At 35.6% G+C, this 25364-nt stretch overlaps 1 protein-coding gene across 2 annotated transcripts in view; it reads right to left on the reverse strand.

Moving 5' to 3' along the window:
* Positions 1-494: 494 nt before the first annotated feature.
* Positions 495-25364, reverse strand: part of LOC131052332 (trihelix transcription factor ENAP2) — a 43175-nt gene continuing 18305 nt past the window's right edge. The window contains exons 2-3 of one of the 2 annotated variants that reach the window (XM_057986970.2): positions 4629-4707; positions 495-1600 (exon numbers count right to left, since the gene is read on the reverse strand). In XM_057986970.2, coding sequence (XP_057842953.1) covers positions 4646-4707 — 62 coding nt within the window. In that variant the 3' untranslated portion in view covers positions 495-1600; positions 4629-4645. The remainder of the gene's footprint in view (positions 1601-4628; positions 4708-25364) is intronic. The other variant, XM_057986971.2, reaches the window with a different exon arrangement.

Raw genomic sequence — 25364 nt, forward strand, 5'->3', positions numbered from 1 at the left:
AAAAATGAGTCATTCCCAAAGTGATTGAATTTCAGAATATGTAATATAAAAAGAGGAATATCAACTAGCATGCACTCATAAAAGTCGGACAATTCACATAAATCTAAAAGTAGATATTGCATGCTACATTGGGTATATCTACTTATTTAGCTAAAGGAAAACGGAACTCGTTAAAAATAGAATAGGACTTGCTACCAAAACTATATTAAATAATCTTTCAATCAGCTCATAAAAAAGTTTCAAGGAAAACCAATACAGTTACGTAAAGAATCTACTGCATCTATAAACTAAAATTTGTTAAACATACGAAACCTTAATTAGAATCCCGGACTCTTTTAGTTATTGAACTTTCATACGCTACCTACGGCACTATTTTTTGAAGAATTACTGATGTTATAAACAATGACAAAAGTTAAACCTTGATTATTTTTATGATCCCGTTGAGTTAGACAAGCCAAAGAACTAGTTTTCAGAGAATTGGAAATCATAAACAATGACAAAAAAAATTCATTAGTCACTTCATGATTCGATCAAGGATGTGAAAATTTTATAATACATAATCCACATGCCATGAAAGAGGACTTACAGATTAGCATTACAAAAATCAGAACATCTAGACTTCTTATCTTGTTGCTCCCGACTTCATCATACAGCTTTGCTAGAATTATCATCTCACAGCCTTTTAAGTCTTATCAACACAGGAAAGTTGTCTCCTGGAAGAGTTCAAAAATACCATTTACTGCCTCCAATCGGGATATGAAAGCCATTTTTTAGATGAGATGAAAAACTCTTCTTGCTGACAGAATAGAAAGCCTCGAGAATGATACATTATTTGCATAAGCCTTACCAAAAAGGCTTGGCCTAATGGCTAGCGCATGGCACAGTGCATAACTACTATCACGTATAGTACAATGAGCTTCCAATTTTCATGAATAATCTTTTACACAGAATGTTGCACCTATAAAGCTTCTATATTGCACAGTGGATGACGAATTCATGCTAACCAAGTACTTAACGATGAATCTTCTCCAAGATAAATTTGTAATACAGAAATTCACATGGATCATAGTCTGGATCAAAGTTTTCAATGTCCACCCATTTAACAACATCCTCTCCACTAAGCGAGGTCCTGCTGAGACCAGGGAAAGTGAACTGAAAATACCAAGAAGAGAAGACTCTGTAAAATGGAAAGATCGGGTCACAGCAACCACCATGGATTACAATTACAACAAAGCAAATTCCTTAGGTGCCAACGTGAAGATTCAGCTATACTTGGGCAATAACAAATGACATGTATATGAAGGCAATGTAATGTACAGACTTCTGTAGGCCGGAGCATTTTGAATTCTCAATCACTGCCTTGCATAGGCAGGTGATGTTTCTAGCTTTAAAGATTGCGCATCCACGGGCTGGATGGTACCCAAATGGGCAAGGAAGAGTGGATGAAAATATTTAGGAAAAATTGTCAAAATCATGAGAATTTCAGAGCTATGCATCCTCGCTACCAGTGCACAGGCATCATGTTTGCCTTTGATTAAAACCATTCAAGACAGTTCACAACGAAGCAGATTTTTGATGTGGCACACTTACAAATAGTGCTCTGCAAAACAAGACAATAATCAGATTACTTGTGCCTCATCAAGTGTATATATCAGTTTGAAATATATTAAGAAAGAAATAACATTAGCATAGATATCTTAAATACATCCATCTAAAAGATGCAGAAATTAACCATGACGCACCTATCTCTCAGCATCTTTTAGATGGATCTAGCATACATTTTCAGTTTCAATATTCAAATAATTAAAATAGTACAGCAACCTACATCACAAATACTAATAAAGTTAAGAAATAAAAATTTACACTACTACAATACCCACTAATTAGTAACCAAGCCCTTAATCAATTAACTATCCATTAACTCCCACAAAAACTTTCGCAAGGAAGTCTGTTCCATAAAATAGGCGATTATCTAAGGTCCCTTAAAGTTAATAGTTTAGTCTTTCGTCCATGTACACTCTTCCCATATAAAATATACACTGGTTTTTGCCAACATTGATCTTGTAGCTGCAGTCTCTTCGCTAAACATAAGAATCCTATCTGCACCACTTCCTTGTGCCTATCTTGTCTCCTCTGAGCTTTGTACTTCCAGGGTTTGTTTATTGCTATAAACTTATAAAGTACAATTTATTATTCAACGTATTTTGTAAGATCGGTTGCAAGGTTCCTCTCTTAACTAATCAGCTACTTATCTATAATAAATGTTTCAAGATGAAGTTAATCACAACCCTGTCACTTGCAGCCTCTTCACTAAATATCAGAATCCCCTCTGCACCACTTCCTCCCGCCTATCTTGTCTCCTCTGAAGCTTATATTTCCAAGGGCTTGTCTATTGCTATGAACTAATGAAGTATAATCCTAACAATTCAATGTAGTTTGGAAGAACGGTTCAAAGGTTTTATCTCATCTCAATAATCAGCTATTTTACCATACCGTGGTAAAATGTCCTTGTTTTCAGCCTGATTAGAGACATTAAAAGATCTTTAGAAGAGTTGAATGTGCAGATTGTGGCAGACATGTTAGTCAACTCATGGTTGGATGATTGACCTAGCACTCCCAGACATTGCCAAACTCTAAATGTCTTAAAATGAAGTTAATCATGGACCTGTCACCCACACTCGGCTTCCTGCTTATTTTTCCATTTCATCAACCAAGGATTTTTGTGTAATCTGATAGGCATCTTTAAGTGGCATTCCCATCCTTAATATTGAAGAAAGTATCATCTTCCCTACAAAATGTTATATCATCCACATAACAGCTGAATGTGGATGTGCATACAACCAATAAATGTACAAACTCAAACCAATACAGAAACAACTAACATGAAGAATTTCCCAACCTGGTTTGTGGCCCAAGGGATCCCATGTGGTAAAAACCCTCGAAACAGATTCAATTATGTTATGAACAAAAGCAAATGGAAGAATGACAGTGCAAATAACAACAATCAAAGCGCTTAGAAAAGAATGATTAATAACAATAGGATACCATGGTAAACCGTAATGGAAAGTTCTATAAGACAAGTTCTATTTTTAAATATTCAAGTGGTCACATGTATGCTGCATTTCATCCTCATTCAAAAATAGCTATGATGCATTAATATATTAGTATGGAAGACAAAGAGACATGACAACATTTATAAGAAACGCAACCACCCACCTACTGGCGTTTTGTATGCTCTAGAGTCTATACTTCCATTTTCTGGAAATTCTACAAAATAGTTAAAACAGAATAAGGCTAACATAAACTTTGTGCTTTGACCATGAGTGCTTGGGAAGGTCCTGAAACTAATGGAGAAGACAGCACGTGGCACCAAGCACTGCAATTGTACTGTGAGGTTAGCACTGCCATTGTACTGTAAGATTGTCAAATTAACAAATCATCCTAGATCAGTCATCTCTCTTTGATAAGCAAGTTGTTAAAAAAATGTGAATGATGTTGGCAAACTTAACTTTTTGACAACCATTTCTCTTTGTTCCATGTGCATTTGACTTGACCCGATTCACTTATGTTTGTTAGTATCAAGATTGATCTCCACTAATTGAATTTCTTCTTCATCATCACGTCTGCCCAACAAAGGTGAACAGTACTGGCACGAGTTCTGCATTCAAGACTAGATATAGACCAAGCTAAGCTAGAAGATTGGGCTCAAAGACATTGTCTCCAACCTTCTTACTGATAAAATATTGGCTATACATTAGAAAACAGACCCTCTGGTACCAACCTGTGGGCCTTTCCTTCTACAGACGAAGCCATATTCTGTTATCAACTATGAAGGCATGTAATGTGCAATGCTGATTGATCGTGACACTACTTGTCATATTTTGTAATCAACTTTGAAGATATGCAATGCCCGATGACGATCACGGCACTACTTGTGCTTAGCATTCAATTTCTTCATAGTACTTTGCAATTATTGCTCTCTGTGCTCAACAAATTTCACAGCTTTATCAAGTTACTTTATAATGGAGGAATCATTGTAGATGGCAGCGTAGAATAAGCTCCATCAATAGGTGCCAATGGTTACCAAAGAAAACATTAAGGGGTTATGTTGACTAGAACTGTGAAGAGCTCTATTATAGTTGTATTGAATGGAATGAAGAGTTTTAACCCAAGTTCAATGATTTGTAAAGTTTTACATATTGAGAAGATACATGATCATCTTATAGACCACTTTTGTTTGTCCATCAGTCCAAGGATGGAATGCAATATACTTTGCGCACTTGGTGTGTCCACTCAAAAATCTTCTCTGTCGATGGTAACCCGAAGTGAACTCATACATATTAAAAGAGCAATTCAGTTGTTTCTAGAGCTAAGATAAACTTTTTATGAGATAAGAAAACTGCCATCTTTAAAAATCTATCCACTAATAAATAAACACAATCATGACAATGATTGAGAGCACATGAACAAAAAACAAATCCATGGAACGCAACTACCAAGGTTTGTTGAGCATCAACAAAGGAGCATAGATTAGTGCTTTTTGGCCGCCAGCTTGGCTATAGTACAAGGAAGAATCTAGCATATTTTGGCAACATTTAACAAAAGCTGTGGTCAAAAGAAATACTTACTCAAGGCAAGAAGTCTCTTACACTCCAAAATGACCTTCAACCTTGTTAAAAAAAGCCTCCAATGTCAACTTCTGGCATTCTGCTTCATGCCAAACACAACCATCCCAAATGATACAATTATTTGGAATTGAATTACCATGTGTAATATCTCATAGATATCTGTAAAGTTTGAATCTAATTTATACAATCTAAGTGAAAGTTAATCTAATATCAATCAGCATATATCAAGCACAAAGATGAGAACTTGGACAAAGAATCTGCTCAAACAATCTACAAGGTTGGCATTTCCCTTCTCATACATGATGTTCAAGTACAGCTATTAAGATATGAAGACTGCTTTTTATGACACTTGTCTGCAAGAATTACAATGATTTGAGATCCATGTAAATTTGGTATCCTTTCCAAGTATCTAGTGTTTGCAATGCTTACATGCCTAGACAATGGCATGAACCTCTTGAATGAATGAAGGATATACTGTACAAAGTGTGTATTCAATTCTTTAATGTCTTATTACTGATTGACTAGCTGAAAATTTTGAGGCCACCTTCGTAACTTCATTCAATGACCAGGTTATATCAGAAAAAAAAGCACATAGTTCCAATAGAAAATTACAAACCCCAAGAAATTAAAAATTTCTGAGGGTCTTTGGTCTTTCCTGAATGATGTGGAAATTAGCCAAATCCACAAGTACTCCATGTACGTCAACAATATACCAAAAACATTATATCTCATGCACAACAAATGATAATTTTTCTATGTTTATATACAACTTGTGTGCCACCAAGTGTTGAGCAGTTGTCAAGTGTGATGTAGATGTCCCTTCAACATCTTGTTAAATAAATAGGAACTGTCATCAAGATAAACAAAAAATGAAGTAGTGAATGGCCATAGCATACCATTCAATATCCACATGAGCGTTTTTGAATTGCAAATAGTAAATAATGATATTTGAATCTTTGATAGTATGATACTTCACTATTGACTAATGATATTAGAGTAAATAATGATATTCGAATCTTTGATAGCATGATACTTCATCATTGATTAATGATAGTTATTAGCGAATCAGCGATAAACATAATTATCAATTGATAGTTCAAAATTTCAATACTATGTCATATATCAGATATGTTCAACATCATTCAAAAATTTGAAAATAATACAATCAAAAATTTGTATCTTGGTCTTCAAATTTCATCAAAAGCATCTAGATCAAGGTCCTCGCTTGGTTCAATACCATTTGAACCACAAGCAAATGGAGTGCCACTCCCACTAGGTACATCATGAGTTAAGAGCCTTGTGATTATCTACATTGACTCTAGCAAGCTCTACAATAGATGCATCCAAGTTGGTACACTCGGGGGCTATATCCTAATTCTTCATTGCCCTTTCCTTGTAGTCATCTTCCTTATGTAATAGGAGACACAAGTTGGAATGGATATAAACCAAGTCTTCTGATTTTTTTGCAGCCAACCAGTTACACTTCACTTTGTGGATAAAGGATAATGTATTCCAATCCTCTTCAACCAAAGAACTTGCCTTAGTTGCAACCTATTGAGTTTGGAGAGAAAACCAACACAAGTTAAAAATAAAAAATGCTTATTTTGTGATAAAATTTTGATTGCAAGGGACTGCAGAAACAAACAATCTTGCTCATGGAGGCATCATTACAAGCATCTTCACTGTATTGGTCTTAAAGACCACAAATACTATGATCTCATCCTGAGATAAACTTGCCAAACGCTTTCCTAACATTATCCACCACTTCAAGATCTAAGAATATTCTTTGGAATGCCCAATTGTACCCATTAGAAACTTCACTATCTTTATATGGTGCAATTCTCCCTCACAAAAAACGTACCTCTAGGCTATAATATTTGGGAGATAATGCATAAGCAAGGAGATGTAATGGTCTGTTCATTTTGTTCCATCGATGATAAATGATTATTTCCACACTTCACAAAAATGTTTCTTTGGTGTCATTCTCCTTCTGTGTTATTATAACCTTTATTTAATTATTTTTTCTATCATTAATTTCCCCCAAGCATGGCCGATGTATATCAGTAAAATCATACTAATGATAGGCTCAGTGAAACTCGAGACACAGTCCACATGAACCCACCAATCATCATCTAAGATCAATGACTCGACCTTTTGGGTCTTCTCTGAATTTGACTTCTTTCAAATACTATATTGGTGGTCAATGACCATAGTGTCCAATGTTATGATATTTCTTGGAAATCAATGCAAAAATAAAAAATAATGCAATAATCAAATAATAATATATGAATTCAATATTTGATGATATGATGGTTTGTAAGAAACGTCTCCTTATTTATATGCTTAACTATGTAGGGACATACCCCTTCATCCTAATTAAGAGTGTTTAAGGTACTAATTAAAACTAATGTTAAGGTTAAGCATGCCACAAGCGCTTATCCTTTTCATATTTAGGAATATATGATATTAGGGTCATACCATCCAATGCCTCTCACACTTGCACAAGTCGTCTCAAAACAATTGTGTGTGATGCAAATCGAGTCTCAACAGTAAAAGAATTAGTTAATAACATCAAAATGTAAGTAATTAAATTTAAAATAGATTAAATTTACCTTCAACAACTCCAAATTCGAGAAATTCTTGAAGATGCCTTGTGGCATACGATGGTTTGTCACAAACATTTGGATCCCCTCATCCTCAATGTATATATAGCTTCCACACACTCTATTTGAGCGCCAATTGCTTGCATCACCAAGTTAAGGGAGTATCAGTACATGGTGTCCAAAAAATGCCTCAACCAAGCACCTATTGCCCTACAATTTGTCACATTGTACATAATGACTAGGACAACATTATCAAACGCTGCATTAACGTTTATTAATGGTTGAATTTTCCAATATCTCCATCCATCAAAAACAATGAGGTTGATTTTTGCAATATTTCCATCCATCAAAAACAATGAAGGCTCCTTTTTCAATCCATGAATCCCTAATTGGTTTGAGTGATGACACTACAAAACAAAACTTTTTTCAATAACTTGGCGCACACCTTTTCATACCCAAGACCCACGTAACTTAAAAGTGCATTATCGATTGTAGCCACCATTTCCTGTCAATATGGTGATCTCACCAAGTTGAAAGAAAGACCATTGGAATAGATGCCACATGCAATTTTTCATCTGCAATGTCTCTTATTTCATTTTGAAATGCCTTGACCAATGGGCCTCTTTTGTGGAAGACGAGGGATCTTCTTGTATAGAGAGCATCTCCAAGAAAGGATTTTACGAGGCTATTATTTAAGGAGAATCTGTAGGTGGCTTCGATGATGTTTTTTCTACTAAAGGATGATATTTTAACTTTCTCTTTCACTCATAGCATCAACCTCCCGTTCTCTAAGAAGTGTCATAGTTTGTTCTTTTGACAACCCCTTCTTGTTTTGCCCTTCACATATTCTAATTCCACATGCACCTATAGCACATAAGTGAGCTTCCACTCGACCATATAAACTTTTAAATTGGACTCCCAATTGATTACAACTCCAAATAAAAGCCCCACCTCTTAGAAGTTGTTCAAGCATTGTAACGTATTTCCATAGAGGAGATTCTTGTGTACATATTTAAGTTGTTTATTTCCTTAAAGTCCCACTAAACTTGAACTAGAGGTCATTCCAAATAGAATGTTGTTATAAGAAATTACAAAATTTTAAATAAATAAAAAATGCTACCCTACAATATGTATAAACCAATAAATATTCAAAACAAATCCCAAAACATATTTTGGGAAAAAAATTGAACTTTTTTATTTAACTCTTTAAAAACACTCGAAAATTTTGTTAAAAAACCTAGAAGAATGAGTTAAAACTACTTGCCTTCGATCAATAGATATCTCCTTTGTGCAAGCTACATACTTCCCTCTAGCACTTTTAAATCCTTCTCCTTTGAAAATACAATCAGTCTTCCAAAATGCAAAAATAGCAAAACAAGAATGAGTTTGTATGAAAATATGTTTGTTTTTGTTTGTTTTTGTCAAACAACAAATATAGTGGGTGTTAATTTTAAGCAATCAGATGTAAATTTAAGCTATTGGATTATAATCACTGTGAATAAACAGTAACAGTAATAAAACACTAGACACCAATACCCTGGGAAAACCTCCCTCTTGGAGGTGAAAAACCCAGCCTTAAATATGATATGTATTATCTCAATTGTAGGCAATTACAACATAGCAAACTTATCTCAAATCGCTGTTCAAACAGCAAGATGGCGAGGTAATGAAGGATGCAGCCCTAATCAATAGCAAATGACCAAAAGAGGAGATCAGCAAATGTCTACGATAGGCTGGAGCAGAAGTGTTGAAGATCTTGACAACTTCGCCTAACAATATCCTTGACTGAATTCGCACAAGTGAAGAAGAGTTCGCTAATGTAGGAGAGCAGATTGTTTTTGCTAAGAATGATTGTATGAGAATGACTTCATCTTGAAGTGGTTTATATATCACCCTTTTGGCGCTAAACATCCTCAAGTCGGCTTACATGATAATTAATTAATGTTGTATTATCATTATACATTTCTCACATTAGATATTTGGGTCCAGCCCAATAGTCATTGAATTGCCTTTCCACGTTACATTTGGGCCCAGCCCAATAACATAATTAATTGCTTCCCACATTACATTTGGGTCCAGCCCAATAACAAATTAATTGAGGTAATACATATGAATTTTAATTGTCATTTGACAACATTAAAATTCGATTAATCAGGTATCCGAACTAGCTAACATTTTCAACACTCCCTCTTATCTAGGGAGGATATCTGCCATATGTCATGATCCATTCATGACTTTCATCTTGCATTGCCCGCAAGGATGAATGTATAAGCCCTATAGAGTATGTCTGAAATACAAACACATAAATATCATGAACTCATTTCATGATGTCCATCTTGCATTGCACGCAGAGGATGCATCCACCTTGCATTGCCCGCAGAGGGTGGAAGAGGTCTTACACCTCAGCCTTCTCCCAGAGAAGGACACGTTGTCGCCTTGCATTGCCCGCAGAGGGTGACTCCGAAGACACAAACAGAATTGCATCACATTGATTGAGACTCCCTCTCAATCAATGTTGTGTTCTCCACCATTCCAAGCTTCTCTCTGAAGTACTCAAACTTCACCCAAACTAGAGGCTTGGTGAGAACATCATAAAACTATTCATCAGTGCTGATATATTTCAGCGGAATGGCACCTCTTTGTGCCATATCACGAATATAGTGATAATGAGTTTCCACATGTTTTGACCTGTCATGAAACACGGGATTATTAGACATTTTAATACAACTCTGATTATCACAATAAATAATAGTGGATTCCCAAGGTTGTCCAAACAACCCAGCAAGAAGCTTGCAAAGCCAAACTACTTCTCTAGTTGCCACACTTGAACAATGTATTCAGCGTCTGCAGTACTTAATGCAACTGAGGACTGTTTCCTACTGGCACAAGAGATCATAGTGGAACCCAAGCTGAAACAAATTCCTGAAGTGTTTTTCCTATCGGTAACACTTCCAGCCCAATCAGAATCAGAGTAGCCTTCCAAATTGATTGTTGAGTTGATTGGTTACTTCAGCCCATAGCCAATTGTTCCACGCAAGTATCTTGGGATGTGTTTTGCTGCCACCAAGTGAACATGCTTTGGCTGGTTCATGAATTGGCTAAGTGAACTCATTGCATAGCAAATATTTGGTCTAGTGTTGACTAAATACATCAAGGATCTAATCAACTGCCTGTACTCTTAAGGATCTGCAAAATCAAAGTTAGCTACAGAAATACTCAACTTCTTCAAGTTAGTTTCCATAGGAGTAGACATAGGTTTACAATCCATCATACCAAATCTTTTCAATATATCAATAGTATATTTACCTTGACTTAGAATAATTTCATTAGGTCTTTGCCACACTTCTAACCCTAGAAAGTAATGCATTAGACCTAGATCCTTCATTTCAAATTCAGTAGCTAATTCTTGCTTACACCTAATTATGAGACTATCTTCACCAGTTAGAAATAAATCATAAACATATAGAACTAGAATTAGCATTTCACCACTAAATATTTTAAAGTAAATGTTAGGGTCAGCATCATTCTTATAAAATCCTAAACTGACTAAGTACTTATCAATTCTTTCATACCAAGCTCTAGGGACTTGCTTGAGGCCGTAGAGAGCTTTCTTCAATCTACACACAAGTCTCTCTATTATGAATCTCATAACCTTTAGGTTGTTCAACATAGACTTTTTCCTCAATAACACCATTAAGGAAGGCAGTCTTTACATCCATTTGATGTAATTTCCAACCTTTGGCTGCAGCAATAGCTATAATAGTTTTAATAGAAGTATATCTAGCAACAGGAGCAAATGTTTCTTCATAATCTATGCCTTCCTTTTGAGAAAAACCACGAGCTACAAATCTAGCTTTATATTTCTCTATACTACCATCAGCAGCATGTTTAATTTTAAACAACCATTTGGAAGAAACAACAGACTTACCTTTAGGTCTAGGCACAACATCTCGAACATCATTCTTGATGATAGATTGATACTCTTCGTCCATAGCTAACTTCCAAGCTTGCCGGTTCATAGCTTCTTCTGTGCTAGATGGTTCAGCCTCAATGATGTTGCACATCATTGCAACATAGTTAGAGAGTTTTTGAAGTCTCTTACTTTCTCTGAAAGTGCCACTAGGAGCTGCAAACTTTTCTGCATCTTGAATTGTGCTTCTCACCCAAAGTGGTCTTTTCTTGCTAACTACAATATCTCTAGGTCCATCAGTTGGAACCAGAGGCTCAAGAGGATCATCATGCTCAATAGGTTCAGGAGGCTCAATAGGCTCCCTCTGAATCTCAGGGTTAGTATCAATATCCATATCTTGATTATCATTAACTTCCTTATCATTATCAATAATAGAACCTTTAGATTTCTTGAAAGCAATATTTTCTTCAAAGGTGACATCCCTACTTACCTCAATGTACCTTTGACCAGGAATGTAGATGCGAAATGCCTTGGAAGATTCAATATATCCAACAAGGATACCCTTCTTCCCGGAAGGCTCGAACTTAGTCCTCTTTTCCTTTGGCACATGAACATAGACAGGAATTCCAAAGATCCTTAGGTGGTTGATATCTGGTTTGACTCCTGTGAAAGCTTCCTCGGGAGTTATGTTCTCGAGGACATGGTGAGGACATCTATTGTAAATGTACACAGCAGTCTTGGATGCTTCAGCCCATAAGACGGTCTGCAGGTCCTGATCGTGAATCATAGCTTTGGCAGCTTCAACAATGGTTCTATCCTTTCGTTTAGCTACACCATTTTGCTGAGGATTGTATGGAACGCAGAACTCCCTCTTAATTCCTGTTTCTACACAAAAGTCATTAAAGCTACTTGAGATGCATTCACCTCCATTGTCAGATCTTAACACTTTAATCCTATTACCAGACATATTTTCAGCTAGAGCTTTCAATTCTTTAAACCTACTTAACACTTCATCAGATTCTTTAGATTTTAGAAAGAAAATCCAAGTCTTTCTAGAAAAATCATCTATAAATGTAACATAGTATAGAAATCTGCTAGGTGAAAGAACAAACATGGGTCCACATAGATCAGAATGAACAAGTGCTAATTTTTCTTTAGCTCTACTTTCATTTTTGTGAAATGGACTTTTAGTGTTCTTACCTAATGCACAACCTTTGCAAGCATCATCATGAGATTGATTAAGTTTAGGCATACCTTTAACCATCTTTTCAAGTGAAAGAAGTGCCTGATAGTGAAGATGGCCGAGCCTTTTATGCCATAGTTCGCAAGAATCGGGGGCTTCATGAATGAGTGCTCGAATGGGGTTAGCTGAAAGCTTATACAAACTGTCATATCTATTTCCAATAACACGAGCAGATTTAATTCTAGATTTCTTAGGCCATGTAAGTACTTTACCCTCAGAAAATGCTACTTGATAACCTTTATCTTCTAGGGCAGAAATAGAAATTAAATTCTTCTTAATTCCAGGGACAAATAAAATATCACTAAGATGCAAGGACATACCAAATTCTAAATTTAAAGAAGTGCTACCAAAGCCTCTTACCGAATACTGAGCATCATCACCAATTAGCACATGAAGGTTGGACTCTTTCTCCATCAAGTCTGAGAGATGCTCTCGATATCCTCTGATGTGTCTAGATGCACCATTGTCTATCAACCAAGTGTTACTATCAGTTGGCACATTGCTGGACAAGGCAAAAATGAAGAGATAGTCTTCATTATCCTCTGAGTTTGCAACTTCATTCAGGTTGGCCTCCCCTTGCATGGGCGGATTCTGACATTCTTTGGCATAATGTCCAAACTTGTCGCATCTGAAGCAACGGACACGTGAAAGATCCCTTGGCTTCTTCTTTGAATTGAAAGCAGGAGGTCTGAAGTCTCTATCTCTTTTGAGGTTCTTCTTCTTCTCTTTTGAGGTTGTTCTTATTCCAATGGCCTCCCTTTCTTCTAACATGTTGAGATGCAAGCACATGTTGATCTCCTCCACGAGAGCCTTTATGCATTTCTCTGGCAGCAAGGCGTGACTCCTCTTGAATGCAATCTGACCGAAGGTGATCGAAGGAAGGGAATTCAGCTCTTCCACTTATGCTTTGAATGAAGGGATCCCAAGAATCAGGAGGACCATTCAAAGCAATCATGACAATATCCTTGTCCACAACCTCGCTTCCAATGGCGCTGAGTTGGTCCGTCAATTCTGAAATCTTCATGAAGAAGGGCATGACTGATTCTCCTTTGCACATTTTGACTTGAAGAAGTTGTTACCTCAATGTAAGTGTCCGGCTGATGTTGTTGATCTCATATATCCCTTCTAGATGTTTAAACATCTCTCGAGCTATCTTCAATTTGGAGATGACTGGAACAAGATGATCATTTACAGAATCAATAAGGAACTTCTTTGCTTTGAGAGCATTCTTGAATTGCTTTAGCTCTTCCGGATCCGAAGGTCCAATCAGATTCATATCTTCCACAAACTGTAACAGCTCTAATTCTTCAAGAGCAAGGAGGACACGAACCTTCCATGATGTAAAATTGAGTGCACCTTCAAGTCTATCCTCTACTTTCAGACATGTAACCATCTTCCAAAACGCAAAACTAAAACAGCAAACTGAAAGTGAAGGGCAACTAATAATCTGATTATTTGAATGAACCTAAAGCTCTGATACCATGTTAATTTTAAGCAATCAGATGTAAATTTTAGCTATTAGAATATAATCAAACTGAATAAACAATAACAGTAATAAAACACAAGACACAAGACACAAGACACAAGACACAAGACACCAATACTTTGGGAAAACCTCCCTCTTGGAGGTGAAAAACCCAGCCTTAATATGATATGTATTATCTCGATTGTAGGCAATTACAATATAGCAAACTTATCTCAGATCGCTGTTCAAACAGCAAGATGGCAAGGTAATGAAGGATGCAGCCCTAATCAACAGCAGATGACCAAAAGAGGAGATCAGCAGATGTCTAAGATAGGCTGGAGCAGAATTGCTGAAGATCTTGACAACTTTGCCTAACAATATCCTTGACTGAATTCGCACAAGTGAAGAAGAGTTCGCTAATGTAGGAGAGCAGATTGCTTTTGCTAAGAATGATTGTATGAGAATGACTTCATCTTGAAGTGGTTTATATATCACCCTTTTGGCACTAAACATCCTCAAGTCGGCTTACATGATAATTAATTAATGTTGTATTATCATTATACATTTCTCACGTTAGATATTTGGGTCCAGCCCAATAGTCATTGAATTGCCTTTCCACGTTACATTTGGGCCCAGCCCAATAACATAATTAATTGCTTCCCACGTTACATTTGGGTCCAGCCCAATAACAAATTAATTGAGGTAATACATATGAATTTTAATTGTCATTTGACAACATTAAAATTCGATTAATCAAGTATCTGAACTAGCTAACATTTTCAACAGTGGGCACATTTTAGAGTTGGAGACACTTTTTAAGTTTTGATTTTATGTTTAAATATTTAAAAAATAAAAAGTATTTTCATTTTGGCATTTTTTTAAATTATGCGTCTAGAGGTCATAGGAGCGCTGTAATGTCCCCGCTTTGAAATATAATTTAGTAACAAATAATAATAATAAAATTAAAACACAAGCATAAAAATTAAATTAAATTAAAATATAAAAGAATATAATTAAAATTTGATTAAAGTTAATGAATGGTCAAAAGGCACGAAATGATAAGTTGCGACTCCCCCACATGAGGTATAAAAGGGAGAAGAGAACTCATTTGAAGGGCAGATAATTTGGGAATCAGAAGTGCAGATCTGATTGTGAAACGTTGTGTCCCTTTCAAATGGCAGAAATAATGAAGAGTTGCACTCTTTCAAAGGGTGTGTCTCTTGCCAAAGGGCATACATGATGAAGAGGTGTGAACTCTCCCTCACATTAAGAGATATAAAGGAAAGCAATCAAAAACATCGTCTAACGGCACCATGGATTCCCAAATGATAAGTTGTGACTCCCCCACATGAGGTATAAAAGGGAGAAGAGAACTCATTTGAAGGGCAGATAATTTGGGAATCAGAAGTGCAGATCTGATTGTGAAACGTTGTGTCCCTTTCAAATGGCAGAAATAATGAAGAGTTGCACTCTTTCAAAGGGTGTGTCTCTTGCCAAAGGGCATACATGATGAAGAGGTGTGAACTCTCCCTCACATTAAGAGATATAAAGGAAAGCAATCAAAAACATCGTCTAACGGCACCATGGATCAGATCAGATCAGAACTGTTATTAAGTTACATCCTTGTTTGTGGTGGTATGCATGGGGATGTGCTTAATATGTATGCTTAATATATAGTAATATTCTTATGATGAATTTAATAATAATATTAATATAGACTGCAATATGTATGACAGTCATACTTAATTTCATAGTACATGAAAGACTATTATATTAATGGCCTATACTTTAATCATTCGCTGTTGCCTGCAATAGGATAGGTTGGTTTGTGTAGGGAAAGGCAGAGTAATTCGGTCACTAGATGGGTAAATCCCAAGATGGGTAAGGACATATATTTTTGAAGCCTCGAGGGAAAGTCCTAAGATGGGCATAAACATATCTTCCTAAAAAAACCTTAGTGCCCGCTCGTAGACTATTTCCAAACACCCTAGCACAGTAATTCCACTATCTTTTGTTAGGGTTAGGGAAGAAGTGAGGATGAACCCTAAATTTAATTAGTTATTTATTGCATTATTTATACTTCTAATCTCAATAACCTAATTTAAGACATAATGATGTTAAATGATGTATGTAACTATTGGGAAACTAGTAGCGTTCTTATAGGGGAAATTACAAGCGCCTAGGAGCAACAACGATGCCATTTATGATAGCGATGCAATCGTATCACTAGACAATACCCCACCCAGATGTGTACAAGACCGAGACCTTAACGAGGAGCACCCAATAACTTAGTTGTTAAAGCATTGATCAAGCTAAAGGGCATACATAGCCAACCATTCAAAGGAACTTTTCATGGCTTTGAAATTTGTCTTCAAATATCTATGGGTTAAAACAAGAATTTTGGTAATACCATAATTTGATATCAATCTTTAAGAAAAAATTTGGATCGCAGTGTTGTCCAATAGCTCCTCAACCGTTGGAAGAAGATAGCAACTCTTCACATTGATCTTATTGGGTGCTCAATCGCTAATTCACAACCCCCACAAGCCATCCTTCTTTGGCATGAGCCCAATGGGGCAACTCTACACACTGATCTTATTGGGAGCTTGATCGCTAATGCACAACCCCCACATGCCATCCTTCTTTAGCATGAGCATAATGGGACGGCCACAAGGTGAAGGGTTCGACCTGATATGCCCTTCTTCCATGAGTTCTTCAATTTTCCATTGGGTCTCTTTATTATCAAGTATAAATAGTGGTTTGGAGAGGTAATAGGAAGAGGTGATTACATGAAAAGTATCCTCCATGTGGTATTGCTTGGGAATTTAAAATGCTCACTCAAAAGGCCCTTCTACTTCTCTAGTACATTATTCCAATGTTGTTTTTCAATCTATAACTGTTTGGCACTAATGAGTGAAAAGATTACCGATCATACCAATATACAATATCCACCTAGACCTATATTTATAACATTCTTTGATTGCTTCATAGATATTACATGTCAATAAAGATAAGACATAGCTTTGGTAATTAGACAAAGTATGCTACATCAGGTATTGATTGGGACTTCCAAATGCTCTCTCAAAAGATCCTTCTATTTCTCCGATACATTATTTCATTGTTGTTTTTCAATCTTAAACTGTAGAAACCATTTCTAGTATGCAATATCTATTCAGACCTATATTTATAACAAGATTCTTGGGATTTGCCTCAGATATTAAATGTCAAAAAGATAAGACTGCCAAGTTAAAAATAACATACCTCTAATGCTACTATGTAACCAAGGATTCCATTAATGCATGCCACATTTCTCAGAAACTAAGATAGACATTTGCATGGTAGTTAGGATTAAGGCATTAGTAGTGAACTGTAAACTAATGAGAACAGTACTCTAATAGTTCTTCATCTACAAATCTCGCATACCAGCACACCAAAATTCTCCATAACAAGATGCAATCTCTATGTTATAACATTATACACTCACTTAGTCTATTGAACTAGCAACTTACAGAAATGCTGGAAATCTCTAAAATGGTATGGAAACAAGGCAGTTAATGTAATTGTAATGTCCCCATTTTGAAAAAGGATTTAAGAATAAATATTAATAATAAAATTAAAAGAATAAAAATAAAAATAAAATTAACACAAAAAAGAATAAAATTAAAATAATTAAAAATTAGTTAACTTTACTGAATGGTGAAAAGGCGTGAAATGAAAAGTTGTGACCTCCTCAAACATGAGGTATAAAAGGCAGAAGATAACTTCATTTGAAACAACAATTTTAACCTACAATCAGAAGTGCAGATCTGAGTTAAATAGTAAGACAGCAATGAGGGGACATGACCTTTCAAAGGGATATCTCTTTCCAAAGAGATGTGCCTCCTCAATGAGATATTAGGGTATAAAAAGAGTAAGCAATTAATATGAAGAAGGGGGGATACGGTGAAAAGGAAGAAATAATGAAGCATGGTGATTAAGAAAGGATTAATGGAAGAAGAAAGGAATGGGTAGAAAATAAGGAAGTGACTTTTAAGGACAAAATTGATGAAAGGTCAGGACCTTTCGAAGGGGTGGTAACTGTGAAAGGTTGTCGCCCTTGCAAAGGGAAGGCATGATGAAGGGGTGTGACTCTCCCTCACATTAGAAGTTATAAGGGGAAGAAGGTTTCATTTGAGAAGGAGAGTGGAAGGGGATTCCATTTTAGAGCAGACAAAAGGGCAGAAAGGAGGATATGGGATGCCATCCTAAAATGCAGAATTCGAGTATAAGCAGCAGACACATAAATATGTTATCAGCAGATTTGTAAAGGGGAGTATATGAAGTCAACGATGGCATAGAGGATCTGATATATCTTAAGACATAATCTCAGGCAATCCATCCAACTACAGTTGTGTGGTATGGTCATTCTGTGCAAAACCCTAAGTGCTATAACAATATTATATATATATATATATATATATATATGTTTCTGCACATCACTGTCTGCATAACTACTTCAGCATCTTTATGATTATTTACATATTGTTGACATGACTATATATATAACATAGCAAATGTAAATCAGACCATTATATTCTGCAGTTACTTCATGTAACTTATATATATCGCCATGCATTCTAAGTGTTTTCCATGCTGCGATAGAAGGAAAAGAGTCTGCAAGAGGGGTACAGTGATGAGGCATTCCTCTATGGTATGCCACCTCTATGAGGGATCAGATGGTCCCATGAGGCCAAGGGGGTACGGTGGGTACTGCCCTTGGGCCTAGAGGAGATGGTTTTTCAGGGCACCCTGTTGCAACCTCTCTCTCCTATCATGATGCATAAGTACAGGGGACCAATCATCAAAGGGAAGGAGAAGGTTGGCAAGATGAGGGAATAACGGAAAGGGGGCACCTCACTGGCTAGGCCACCTCATCTAGATGGCATGGGCCACATGACGCCAAGAGGGATGGTATATCCACTCTTGGGCCCTGGGTAGAGGGTCTGAGACACCCCATCGAGGTCACTTTCCCCTATGCTTTCCTACGGTTGAGCCTCCAAGACATTTAGAGTATTTAATGGATGAATCACAAGTTTTGTTACTGATCATGATCTAAATCAGTATAAATTAATTCTTAATAATCCTGCTGTGAATTCACTAATCTGAACTCTTTTCTGCTAATCTGATTACCGTTCAATTATGATTTCACAAATCTGATTTCTGAGATTATTGTTGTAAGAAGTTTCAAATCTGCTGCAGGGTTTCGATTGGGTGAAAGATATGTCCTAAATCCACTTATCCACTAGGAAATTAAGAAATTAGGGCAAACTTAGGGTATACCCAATTAGGGGACATAACAGTAACACAAAATTACATTGGAGAAACACACCCTTAATGGGTGAAAACTCCAGCAAGAGTGAGCTGGCTTCTCCTAAAGAAGAGATATGGAGAAACTCCACAGTGGTCTTGATGTATGATCTCTCAACTTCTCCTAAAGAAATGATACAGAGAAAGTCAGCATTGGTCTTGACATATTATCTCAACTCAAGCCTCACCTATACTTCAAAATGAGATTTCGCTCTATTTCTTGGATATTCAGTCAGAAGTCAAAGTATGAAATTTATCAATACATTCTTTACTAAATAATACATGACCTTAATGAAGTTTAATACACGACCTTAATGAAGTTTCGAAAGTTAGATATACTAATCATCATAATTTCTAAGAAGGTAATAGATTCCTTTCAAGGCCTATAAAACCATTATAAGTATCTACAAATGTAATGTCACCCTCAAGGGTAGTGCAATAGTTATTCAATTTATTTTTATAGAAAAGAAAAACCCACATAAGGGCAAATCTGATCTTTTATTGATCAGAAAGCTGGCTAAATTTGTAATATAGTCAAATGAGGCTTAGCCAGTTAACTAGTGCATCAACATTTATATTTCCTCCAAAATAGTATATCCAAATCTATATGTACCCTATGGTATAGTTTATACCTTGTTTGGCCTCCAAATAATTTATGATTTGATGAAGTCAACAAGTTTTAAGAGGATTGAACATGTTATAAATATTGAGCAAAGTAATCAGCAATCACAAAAGTTTCTTGTCCATGGTGTTGCTCCATATTCTCTATCTATCATCATAGAGAATTTTTAATGTTCGTGATTTTTAAAGTGACAATTAATTAAATTGATTTTATTAAGTTGTCAAAAATAAATAAAATATCTAAATGATGACTTAATATTAATTTATTTAGTAACAATAACATAATAAAATATTATTATGTCACTTTATTAAATATATTTCTCCAAGTCGGCCTATCTTCTAGATACTTCCTGTAGGGCTTTATAAGCAGGTCAAAATCTGGCTCTTCCTGAGGAGTGGATTCATGATGGAGTCCACATCCATGCAAATTTGTGAAGTCTCCTTTGGAGACAAATTTGGTAATTGTTTCAGAATAAATACAGAAGTTTTGCCAGGGAATCAAACAGTTTAGTTTCTGATCTTACGGTGAGTATATCATGCATCGGTCACGGCTTCATTAGTATTGGCAAATATTATCATAAGGAGCTGATTATTATTCTAAATGTTGTATTGGTATGGTATTTGTGGGTGCCATTGGGTATAATAGAATCTTCAGCCAGCGATTATTATTATAGTCATACCTTGGTTGAAACTGTGGACTCTATAATGTTTGCGGAAAGGTATTCTCCCTAAAGTTTGAAATCGCTATGAAGTGATAGTTGAGCATAGCCGTGGCATGATTAATACAACACATATTGATGCAACCCTTGGTTTGACAGAGGAGCTATTATTTCTAAAGTTCGGGCTCATTAAATATTTTATATATGCCATCATTGCTTGCTGAGTATTAGCGTGAAGACCAGCGGACCCATGACTGAACAGGAGTCTTATATTATGGTGTGAATTCATTTAATCCTGTTGGCAGTTAATTGAGGAATTGAGCATAGTGTAGTCACATAAATCTGTCCACTTAATTAAATGAATACTTAGTATTTATTTGATTATTTAACCATCAATTAATAATTAATTAAATTAATATTTAATTAATTCATCTTAACCCTATTCTCCTATTAATTAAATAAATTATTCAATTTATTTGATTTAATTCACTTAACCAAATTCAGACCATTAATTAAATAAATAAATCATATTTATTTAATTAAATCTTCTCTCACATTTAAATAAATTAATATTTATTTAAATCCTCCAAAATCCCACCTCTCACATTTAAATAAATAAATCATTTATTTAAATCACCTTTATCCTCCACCCACTTGCATTTTCCTACAAATACAAGTTGCACAATTATTTTAAATAAATAATTTATTTAAATCACCTTTATCCTCCACCCACTTGCATTTTCCTACAAATACAAGTTGCACAATTATTTTAAATAAATTATTTATTTAAATCACCTTTATCCTCCACCCACTTGTATTTTCCTACAAAAGCAAGTTGCACAACTATTTTAAATAAATTATTTATTTAAAATCCTATTTATCCTCACCCACTTGAAACCTTTAATGGTTTCCCTTAAAGTATTCAAACTTGATGGCTTTAAAGTCTTCAAACTTGATGGCTTCCTTCTATAGTCTTCTTAAGACTTTAATGGTTTTCCTTAAAGTCTTCAAGCCTTTAATGGTTTCCCTCAAAGTCTTCAAGCATTTTAATGCTTTATCTTCATTTTTCTCATTTAAATAAATTAATATTTATTTGAATATTTATCCAAATGCAAATTACACCATTTAATTGAAATAAATGATTTTATTTTAATTGAAAATACCAAAATTTCTCCCACTTGCATTTTCCTACAAAATCCACTTGTATGCCTAAACCCCTTCTAGATTCTTCTAAACCCTTCCTAATTAGCCTAATCCATCCCCTAAATATTGTCACATTCCTAAGCAAATTGGAGTCACTTCTCAAAGACTCCAAAGTCTTTGAAAAGCAATTAATGCTTTGTGTGTTCAACAAATTAACCCTCAAAGTCTTGGATAACCTTTGAAAGCTTCCAACCTTCAACCACTAAATGGCTCAAAGTCTTTGATAACCATTGAAGGCTTTCAACCTTCAACCACTTAATCCCCAAAGTCTCCAATAACCATTAATGGTTACCTCAAACCCTCCCACATGGTTAAAACATTTGTTTTGACTCAACCTCTACCCAACCCAAAGGTCTCATCAGGCCATTAATGCTTTGACCATGATTATCTCTTAAACATTTGCACAAAGGTTTATCCTTGGATTAACTATTAATCCAGTGGGTAATCTTAATTTAGACTTGACCCTTGCCTTCTAGATAACCATGAGGTCTTCTCAGGCCTTTAATGCCTCCAACCTCTTCTCTCAACCCAATCCTATGTTGAAACTTGTCACCATTTTATTGGTGCCAATTGTGCACATGGATCCCCAACTTTCAATCCTAACCCTTGTTAAGATTGCTCAATCTTAACCCTTCATTTCCCTATTTCTTCTATAAATAGAACCCTTCTCCTCAAGCAAAAGGAGAAGCATTTTAGAGTATTGTTGTTATACTGGCATTAGCATAGAGCTTTTTCATAGCATCACTATCTACTCTTGCATAGTATTTTCTTATCATATTCAACCATCTTGAATCTCCATATGGCATCCATGGCTAGTGCTAAAAGTTGAGAGCTACACTCGTTTGGGACTTGGAGAGGAGAGGAACAAGGGAGGAGCAACTATGAGCATCTTGATTAGCTATTTCATTTTATGTTTATATGCTTTCTATTTCATGCTTAATATCTCTCTTGATATGCCTGTTTAGGATAATCTTTTGTTGCTAACACTAACGTTTGTTTCTTGTGCTCTTGTGTGTGTTGCCATCAAACAGATTTTCTAATCCTTTTTGCAGAGCATCATTTGGTGAACCCGACGTGAATCCAAACACCAAAAAGATCATTTTTTTTTTTAACCAATAACATGTTTGAATGTTGAAAATGTCACACAGGTTGCGATTTTGACACTGTTTTGGTGCGTTTGGCATTATTTTGGCGCTATTCCCCCTGTTTCAGTGCTTTTCCCTTCTCTGTCTTTCCCTTTCTTTTAATACGTTTGTGTTAAATAGTGCCTCTGTTCAAACGCAGACTAGCGCTATTGTAACAAAACGTTGTACAAATCACTTTGTAACCAAAAAAAAAAAAAAAAAAAACCAAAAAAATAAAAATAAAAATAAAAATTTAGGCTTGTAGAAGCCCACCAAATAGGCGGATTTTACTAACTATTTTTCTCTTTTGTGCAGATTTAAATTAGATTAAAGAGTAGATTTATATTTTTTTACTAACTTGTTTTTGAAGTTGGTTTTAAAAATGAATTCACTTTTTATTTTGGTTTAAAATTAACTTCACATTTCAAATTTGGGCTTTTGAAAAAGAATCACACATTTGTTTGGGGCTATTAAAAAGAATTTCATTGTTCAAAGGTAAAAAGAACCACAAACTTATACAAAAACAACTTTATTTTTTTTGCAAGTTAGAAAACAAACTTCGTTTTGGTGCTTAAAATCAACAAGGCAAATTTTATTTCTTGCATCAAGATAAAACTCACAATCCACACTTCCATTTTTGGTGCAAATAAAATTCACAATCAACTTGTCTCATTTTCAAAGCAATTTTACTTCATGCAAACGTGTTTTTCATTAAGTTGACCAGGATTTTCAAATTCTAGTTTACTCAAACAATTGCCTTTGAAAATTAAAAAGAACACCATGATTGTTGGAGCAACATCTCCAAATAGTTAGATCACATTGCAATGATAGATTAAAAAGAACAAGTGTTTTTCGTGCTTGGCACACTTGTGCAAAGAGTTGGTCGAGTGGTCCTACTTCTAACACACACTATCCTCTCCCTTGGCTTTCGTGGTCCTAGGTGCAAGAGAAAAGTGTTAGTAACACTCAAAATTTTATCTTTTTAAGAGAGGCCTGCCAAGAGACACATCACTCTTGGGAACGACCTTGAGCGGTAAATCCTTCGAGCCGCTATAGAAATCAGGTGTGAGCGAAAGCTGTAGCCTTGGGTATAGCTGTTCCTACAGTGTAACTGGCCGAAAGGACAAATGGGCCCCACCACCAGTTACAAGGCTCTTAAGTGAGTCACTGCAGAATGAACTTATGTCCAAAAACATCGAACATGACTAAACACCTTTAAGTAGTAGCCCACCCGTTCTATTGATTGAGGATATTTGCGATATAATTTAGTGCAAGAGCATAGATGGTTTTGCTCCCAAGATACTCACCATACATATTTCCTTGAGTAGAAACATAGCTTTTTGAAAAGTCACTTGTGGCTTGATAAAAGTGGTGACTCCCCCATCATAGGGATCATCTATTTGTTATGCTCGTGCAAGACTTAGTATATCACATCCTTACCTGCCACGGCGGGATTCATAAGGTATGTAGTACCAAAGTCGAAGAAATATCAAGATGTGGGCTAAATTTATCACAACTGGCCATTTGACCTTAGGGATAAAAAGTGTTTGAAGTGTGTTCGTTTTACAGACCTAGTGCGAATTGAGCCGACTTCAGGCTTTGGAAATACACCTTAAAATACATCTAAAGGAAGGGTCAAAAACAAGTCCAAGAATTGGGTTGATCTAGACCCATAATCATTTGTGCCTTTGAGGCTACAATCTTGTGTTTGTGTGCTTGCTTTGTTTTCTTGTCAAAGAAAAATCAGAAAATCAATCCCAAAAACATAGTATTCATCCAACATTTCTCAAAAACAAACAAAAATACCAAAAACAAAGTGCAAACAACAAAGAGACAAATTTTGTGACCATTCTTCACATCTTGCGAAAGAAGAAGTGTCATCAGAATATCAACTTGAAAAGGAGACCATTAAGCTCAAAGGCTTTGATCAAAAGGAGGAACTTCTTCTATCTCAATAGACAAATCTTTGTCTCACATAGAGTCTTTCTACATCGCATGCGTCTATACCTTCAAGGTAAAACAAACGAGTTTGATTCAGAATCATTGAACCGCAGAGCTTTTATGCAATATAGAGCTCTGAGTTATCACAAAAATCAAGGAGGAAAGATTAATCCCAATTTCTTCCCAAACATCTGTATCACCTACAACACAGCTCGAGAAGTGCCACCAACACCTGAAAGAGAAGAAACAGAGTTTGTCCCATTTGTGACACAGAGTTTTTATTGAAAGTTGAAAACATTTTCATCCATCATCTCATTCATACATCATTATTCCATCATCAATTCATCCCAAAACTCTCAAAACATTAAGAGGTTCTTGTCCCAAGTTCTCTTTTAGATATTGCTTGAATCAAACACATCACATCACTTTTTAGATTGTTTCTACATCTAGGATAAGCTCATCCTAAGAGACACATCTACGCAGGTTAAAACTAGTTCATGAGTGAATCCTCTCATTACTAGGTAGTCAAAATCTGTAACACATCTCAGATTTCTCTACACCTTATCACATCCAAACTCATCAAAACAAACAAGCAATTCAAAGAAAGAATTCTGGTTACAT

The sequence above is a fragment of the Cryptomeria japonica genome, chromosome 2 (assembly GCF_030272615.1).
Source record: "Cryptomeria japonica chromosome 2, Sugi_1.0, whole genome shotgun sequence".
NCBI classification, from domain to species: domain Eukaryota; kingdom Viridiplantae; phylum Streptophyta; class Pinopsida; order Cupressales; family Cupressaceae; genus Cryptomeria; species Cryptomeria japonica.